We start from the raw sequence: 7811 nt of genomic DNA, 5'->3' as shown, positions 1-7811 counted from the left end.
GTAGGGAATGCTGAGCAATTACTGGGGCGATTGTGGCGTGGAGTTGAGGAGTTTGGGTGACCATTAATGGGCCTCTGCACCCTTTGGTGTGCCCAGCACCCCTCGCATGGCAGTGCTGGTGGGCTGTGGGCTCAATTCTCCAGCCAGGCTGGGACCACGATGTCCCAAGCAAGCTGTGAGCTCCTGTGTGGGGCTATTCCATGTGCTGCTGCTTTGCTGGGCAGAGCGGATCATGCCTGGGGCAGGACTGCTCCAGAGCTGGCTGCTGGCCTGGAGGGAGACGAGAGTGGTGGAGGTGCCCAGGCACGGAGCTGTTCTGGGGCGTTTTCACACAGTGGGACATGGCACCTGCTGACCCCGGGGATCTTTTCAGTTCCAGGGAGGTGTGTGGTCCCTCAGCACGGTGCTGTGCGACGCTCTGATGACCATGGACGTGATGCTGTGCACAGCCTCCATCTTCAATCTCTGTGCTATCAGTGTGGATCGGTAAGTGCCTTCCTCCTCCTCCTCCTCATGCCAGGGGAAGGAAAGCTGTGTCCTGGCACCAAGCTGCTTCCTTACAGGCCCCATGCTCTGCCCTTCCATCCTCCCCCTTCACCAGCTCTGTGTCCATCCATACCCTTGCACAGTAACATGATAAGGGCAGAGCTGCCCCTTTGGGTGCTCTTCTGACGGGGTGACTGGTGATAGCCCAGGCCTTGGCTCTGTAAGTGACTTAACCAGGGGGAAGGGCCATGGCAAGAGGCTTTGGGACTCGTGTTACCAGTGGCACCACCACCAGACTGGGACTGACTCACCGGGGCCTGTGTTGGCAGGTTTATCGCTGTTTCAATCCCCCTGAACTACAACCGGCGACAGATCGACCTGCGGCAGTTGATCCTCATATCCACCACCTGGATATTCGCCTTTGCCGTCGCATCCCCCGTCATATTTGGCCTCAACAACGTCCCAAACCGGGACCCCAGCTTGTGTCAGCTGGAGGATGACAACTACATTGTGTACTCCTCCATTTGCTCCTTCTTCATCCCGTGCCCCGTCATGCTGGTGCTCTACTGCGCCATGTTCCAAGGACTCAAGCGCTGGGAAGAAGCTCGGAAGGCCAAGCTCAGGGGTGGGATCTATGGGGCCAACAGGAAGCTCTATCACCCCGGAACTTTCATTGCGAGCGAGCAGACCAGGCTGGAGCCAGACGAGTGCAACCCCTACGCCCTCCCCAGCCACCCCGGGGACTGTGGGATGAGCAATGGGATCCAGACTGTCTCCTACCCCCACCTCAAGTACCCACACTCAGGACACAGGCGGAAGCAGGCCAAGATCAACGGCCGGGAGCGGAAGGCCATGCGGGTGCTGCCTGTTGTTGTTGGTGAGGAGTAGTTGGGGGTGGCTGGGGAAGGGCTGGGGACGCACCGTGCTGGGCTTGTTTGAACCTGGTGAAGCCAACATACACCTTGGCCTCCCCTACCAGGAGCTGCATGGCCCGGGTGTAGTGCTGAGCTTTGTCCTTGCTGGAGGGAGTGAGGGTGAGACAAGAGCCGCCTCCCTCTTGTTCCAGCTTCTCAGTGTCCAGGTTCTCCTCCTTCTCCCTCACATACACTCGTTTTAACGCCCACCTTCCCCTTGCCCCTGTGCCTGGTTGTGGCTTAAGACCTGCTGCACCCATCACTCATCATCAGGGAATGATTATCCAGGGAAAACCTCAGTATCCCTTTGAGCAGGGTAGTGCCACCAAACACCTCCCTGGGACGGAGCCGGAGCACCTACAGCATTTGTAACCCAACCTCTTACTCAAGGTAAACCTGTGACTCCTGACACCTTAAATGCAAATCCAAACTCATCCGTAACTCAGACTTTGCACCGATGTTTAGGATGATAAATACATCCTTGTCTGGGTGTAAGCCCAGCTCTATACATCAGCCCAGCTGCTGCTTCTGCCCCGGGCCCTCTGAGCTCTCTCCCTTCCTGTTTAGCCCAGGCTTTGTGTTAAATTAACCCCTTTTTTGTTAAATTAAGCTCTTTTTTTGTTAACCTTTTTTTGTTAAATGAACCCCTTTCTAACATTCACTGTCCTTCTGCAGGTGCTTTCCTCTTCTGCTGGACTCCTTTCTTTGTGGTCCACATCACCAAGGCTCTCTGCAAGTCCTGTGCTGTTCCCACTCAAGTCACCAGCACCGTCACCTGGTTGGGTTACGTCAACAGCGCCGTCAACCCCATCATCTACACCGTGTTCAACGCCGAGTTCAGGAACTTCTTCCGCAAGGTCTTGCACCTCTTCTGCTGAGCCCCGGGACAGGGCCGGGCCGGGTGGGCTTTTGTATAGTTCATTAAAGCTCTATTTCTGCCTAAGGGCTGCTGTCTTTGCTGGGGGAGGGAGGACAGCTGAAGGCTGTGTGTTACCAGCTGGTTACAACAAGGAGTTACAGGTGAGTACCCCCAGATACAGCTCTGACACTTGTTTAACACTTGGTGCTTGGTGTAAGCACAAAATGGATGACAGAGCTGGGCCTGGCTTTGGTTGAGGTGTTTGGGCTGGGCTGGGCTTCTCTGAGCCAGCACTAGGGGAAGCGACCCATCCCTGTCCCACTGTGATGCCTGGAGCTGGGAGAGCTTTGATCCTGGTGGCTGCTCTGGCCTGGAGAGTCACAGATGAGTCCCTGCACAGGACAACAAACCAGCCTCCATCCCCTGGAACACAGGGAGCAACAAACCAGCCTCCCTCCCCTGGAACACGGGGAGCACCATGTAAATGACACCTCTGAGAGTCACACAGGAAGGAACAGACTCATCAGAAGCCACTGCCGTAAGACTCTGGTGTTTTCCCATCGGATCCTTCTCTGTTATTACCTTTCCTGTGACTCCGGATATGGTTTGTGATGCTGGATTGGATCACTCTGATTCAGGGGGACCCCTCCTGCACTGTGAGCTGAACCCCATCCTCCTCACCCACCGGTACCAAATGGGAGCAAATAACCAACAGAAGTGACCCCCGAGAGCTGTGAGCCTGAAACCCACCCCCCACCCCCCTCCAGCAGCATGTGGGGCCCCTCAAGTCTGGGCATCATCTTCAGCCACGAGTGACAGCACCTGATTAGCCTCAATTACTAAGGAAGCACATTCTCAACGAACTGATTTTGTCAGTGCTCACCATGGCTGTGATTAGCCCTGACAGGGCCAGGGCAGGACAACCCTCTGTTAACGCACAGGGGGTTTGCTCTGATGAGGACGTGTGTCCCCACCTGAGCAGAGACACTCGCCCATCCCCGCTGCTGCCACTCTCTGCCTTCACCCTTGGGAACTGACACAGACCCACCAGGCATGGAGCTGCTTTCACCTCATTTTATTTAACAACATGTTCTTTTGCACTTGGATTCAAGTGCGGACGCTCCAACGTGTTCCACGTTTGGCCAGCACAGAGGGAACACAGGAAAACACCCAACCAAAAGTCAGTCCTTCTGCTACATGCTGAGAACTTGTACCAAGCTTCTCAAGGCAATTAAATAAACCAAATGAAGGCTCTTTTCTTTGTTCAGACCAGAGGTAGGAGGCGCGAGGAGAATGGGACAGTGGCGGGTCCCACCGCAGCCCCTGCTGCAGGCCCAGCTCACCAGAGGTGGGTGATGAGGAGGTTGCTGCTGTCCCTGCAGTGGAGGTTCCCCTCGGTGAAGCCAAAGCTCCCAACACCAGAGGATTTCACAGTCTCTGTTTTACTCAAGTCCTGGAGGAGGCTCAGGAGGAGGCAAATGATGTCCTAGTGTCAAAAAGTCTTTCAAAACCAGGAGCTGCATGGCCCAGGGTGCGGGTGGTGGAGGACACCGGTCAGTGGGTGCTGGAGGACACCGGTCAGTGGGTGGTGGAGGACACCGGTCAGTGGGCGGCCGATCCAGCGGCCACGCTGAGGTAGCTTTGCTCAGACACTGACTTTCTCCATCACGCTGTCTGTGACGTGCACGTCCTCGGCCTGCACCGCGGCCGCCTGCCCGCAGACGTGCTGATGGTCCTTCCAGTCCTGCACGGGGAGAGATGGGAAGGCCTGAGGAGAATAGGCCCTTGGGAAGGGTGAAACTACACTGGGCTCCCTCAAAGCCTCATCTGAGAAGCACCTTCTCCGGCACCGCAGGGCTCCAGTGCTCAGCCCGACAGGACTAACAATGGGCAGGAAAGGGACCATGCTCTGGGTCAGTATTAAAGGTGTAATGTTGGCTTCTGAACCCGGACACCATCCAGGGCATCCGTGTCAGTTACCACACGGAGAATTTACTAGAACAGAGTCAGAACTGGACTTAAACCCTCTCCTGAAGGACAGCTCTGGACCAGCCAGTGCCCCTGAGGGACAGCACCACACAAGGGGTCTTAATTCAGCAATGGCAATGGAGAGGAATGGAACAACTCCTCAGACTTACTTCAGCTTCTAGTCTGAACCAAGAGAACATCCTCCTCTTGCTCAGCCCAGCGGTGGCACACCACAGCTCACAAACCTGGGGGAACCTTGAGGAACCGGGCACTGATACCACCTCAAACCCTCCCACAACCAAACTGGCAACTCACACCCAGGCTCTCACCTTCCGCTGGCAGAAGGTGGAGCAGTAGTTGACTTTGTGGCATCCTGTGCACTCATTCGTCGCCTCCCGGCCGCAGTTGACACAGGATTGCTATGGGCAGACAGCAAAGTGACCATGTCAGAGAGGACAACACCAGGGGGGACCCAAAGCTCTGAGTTCAGCTCAAATGTAAGGTTTTAAAGGTTTGGTTTATAAACCTGCATATGCCTGAGAGAGGGTCTGAGGCAGGACAACGGGAGCAAGAATAAGGATGGGGCCCTTCAGTTTAATCATTTTTAGGGAGGAGAAAGGGATCTGCTCCTGTGCGTGTCTGCACGTCAGCAGCACTGCCACATAAACTGTGTCCCAACAGGGAAACAGGAGACGGAGGAGTAAAACTAAGAAAGCTGTAACAGGAGCAGGGACTTGAAGTGAGGCGAGACAAGATACATGGATAAAAATTCCCACCTGGTTTTTAAAGGATGTGTTTGTGTCTCTCGCTTTCATCTGTATCAGTGACAGCAATTAACATAACCTGGGTGTTTAGGTGGAAACACCATTGAACTACCACAAGAAATAGCACTTCAGAGGGGACTCTGCTTCCAGCTCATTAAATCCTGACACATCATTAGCACGTTGGAGCTGGGGTGGGAGCCTGTGACAGGCTGTCAAAGCAGCGCCGGCGTCTTTAGTTCCACCAGCTCCTTCTCTCTCCTGAGCACAACCAACCCCCAACCCGCGCCCTGATCAGCACCGAGCTCCTCACAGCAGCTCTCACAGCTCACCAATGTACCTGCAGTTATTGCTGTGACTGAACTGTGCGGGTGCTCCCGGTGCACAGCCGGGATTCAGGCCACCAGAAGGGGCCTGACGGAACAAGACAACGAACAGAGGACACGAGACATCCCCAGCTCACCTTGATGATGATTTCTGTCTTCCCATCCACATCTTCTGATTGTTGAAATAACTGGTTCTGGTACTGCTGCAAGGGAAAACACAGCAGGCTTGTCACGGCAGCAGGGTATGATCCGAGGGGTTGGCTGTGGAGGGTCCTGACACTGAGCCTGCTTCTCTTGCACCCAAAACTGCAGTTGCCAGAGGACAGAGAGGAACCTCATCCCCCCTCTGAGAGAGGGACCCTGTGACCTTGTGGAGACAGACCGAGCAGCCTGTGACAAACAGCCCTCACTCAGTCCCGCTCTCCCCACTCCAGCCAGCCAGGCCTCTTTCCTAAAACCAGCAGCTTCATTGCCACGAGGGAACTGCAACCACCACTGCAACAACCTAAGAAGTTAGACCAGGAGGAAAATGCCAAGGTAGGAGGGTCAGGAGCCATCTTCATGAGCCAAAGTCTGGGTCAAGTCCAGGGATCCTGATCCACTAAAAGGCAGAAGGAGTCTGGAGGGATGGCACAGCCCAGGGAACAGATGAGGGGAAGAAAACCAGACACAACACCCCAAGACTTCAGAAACAGCATCAGCCACAACCATTATTCCTCCTCTTAACAGAGGCAGAAAAGGGCTTTCAAACAGGTTTGGAATCAAGCAGTGCTCTGGGTGTGACTGTCCCAGCACACTTGGGGGGTGCAGCTGCCTCAAACCAGCTCAACTGCAGTCTCTTGCCCTGCCATGCTCAGCACAGCTGAGACAGGAGCCCTGAACCAAAGGAATCCAAACCCGATCCCGACTGGATTATCCACTGACCCCAACTAACATTTACTGGGGGCAGTTGCAAAGTACATAAAAAGCTGAACCCCATCTTCATGCAAAGCAGGTTTAGTGAGTGCAAACCAACACATAAGGAGATTAAGGGCTTAGTTCACAGGTGTCTCTGTGACCCCACATCCCAGTGTTTATTCTCCTGTGGAATCACAACCTGCTAAACCTCTGTGTCACCAGGACACAGGTTCAAATCAGAACATTCCAGGAAGATGGAGGAGGTGGTGACAGGGAAACCAGAACAGTGTGCAGGCTGTAAGCACTCCTGTGAAGGCAGGGAATGCACTGGCCAGCCTGAAGTGAATCCATCCTGCAGGCTCTCAGGAAGAACATGACCTTGATTCCTGAGAGAATCCTTCACATCAGTGAGACCAGGCTGTGGAAAGCCGGGACTCGAAGCCTCCTGCCCTCTGCCACCGGCACCCAGCAGAGAACCAGGGCTGGCATCAGGCGAGGTTACAACGAGCTTCCCACTGCTCAAGACAAGTGGCCCATGTGAAGAGCACTGGAAAACCACACAGGGATTCTGAGCACCTTCTTAGTGCAGAGGTGGAAATGCAGATGCTGAAGTAGCCGTGAGCCGGTGCTTCCACCCAGCTGGAAAACCTCTGCACACACAGTCCCCAGGGCCAGCCCCTCCACAACAGCCTGGCAGGGGCAGTGCTGGGAGGGACACACTGAGTCCTGTTCTGAACAAGTGCTGCAGCTCCAGAACTGAAACCTCTTCTACCACCAGACCCCACTTCATCCTCCACAAGTGCGGCCAATCCTGTTTTCCAGGGACATTGCCAATGGGAAAGACTGGGAGGAGGCCCAGGCACCTGTCCCTGCCTGAGCCCCAGCAGCGCCTCCACCTCAGCTCCCAGCCCTGAAACCACACATTTAACCCCCTTCTGCCTCCTGTTTATCTACCCCCATCGTCCACAGTGTGAGGAATTCAGGCCATGCAGCAACTGGAGAAGGAAAAGGTGTGATAAGAGATGATCAAGCCAGGCACATCCAGATCTCCCACAAAACAGCTCCTGAAAACCAGTAACCTCCAACTTGCCTGTTTTCCCTGCTCCTCCAGCATACACCAGTGTTCATTTGCTTTCCAGAGCTGCACTACTTAATGCCCGACCCTTTTTAGGTTAATTTCATACTCTCTAACCCCGAATTGTTTTAATCTTTCTAAAGCAGAACTCAGCTGGCCCAGCTGTTGGCTGCTTTAATCTCCCACCCTGTTTTCAGAGGGGCTGTGCTCTGAAGGCATCGCTGCACCACACAAGAGCTGCTTTAATTAAAACACTTGTCACATCTCAACACTGATTCTTTTAAATTTAGACAGAAAAACTGTTTAACACATTTCCTGAATAGCTTCATTATCTCCCAGCAGTGTCTCCTGCACTGAGCTGGGGGAGTCCACGTGTTCTCCCTCTCCTTATCTGATATAAACAGTGGCTTAATGCACACTCCCACAACTGGACCCACAGACCTCAGTGTAGAGCTTTGCCTCTAACCCACACCTTGGGGCCAGCTCCTCCCTCCTGCAGGAGACCCGGAGGCTTTCCTGCCCCAT

The 7811-nt window shown here is 54.4% G+C and overlaps 2 protein-coding genes across 2 annotated transcripts in view; one reads left to right on the top strand and one right to left on the bottom strand.

Moving 5' to 3' along the window:
• Positions 1-379: 379 nt before the first annotated feature.
• DRD4 (dopamine receptor D4) lies at positions 380-2341 on the top strand (the record flags this gene model as incomplete). The annotated part of the gene is made up of 3 exons (XM_010022883.1): positions 380-486; positions 816-1363; positions 2076-2341. Coding segments are annotated over 3 exons (858 nt in total), but the record flags the coding sequence as incomplete, so codon positions are not given.
• Positions 2342-3904: 1563 nt separating this feature from the next.
• The window catches only part of DEAF1 (DEAF1 transcription factor), a gene marked incomplete at its 5' end in the record, with an annotated part of 19029 nt that continues 15122 nt past the window's right edge, over positions 3905-7811 (bottom strand). Inside the window, 3 exons of the mRNA XM_010022884.1 lie at positions 3905-4003; positions 4557-4646; positions 5452-5517. Coding sequence (XP_010021186.1) covers positions 3905-4003; positions 4557-4646; positions 5452-5517 — 255 coding nt within the window. The remainder of the gene's footprint in view (positions 4004-4556; positions 4647-5451; positions 5518-7811) is intronic.

Source organism: Nestor notabilis, unplaced genomic scaffold (assembly GCF_000696875.1).
Source record: "Nestor notabilis isolate BGI_N333 unplaced genomic scaffold, ASM69687v1 scaffold25399, whole genome shotgun sequence".
NCBI classification, from domain to species: Eukaryota; Metazoa; Chordata; class Aves; order Psittaciformes; family Psittacidae; genus Nestor; species Nestor notabilis.
Note: the sequence above shows the minus strand (reverse complement) of the source record. Positions and strands in the feature narration are given on the sequence as shown.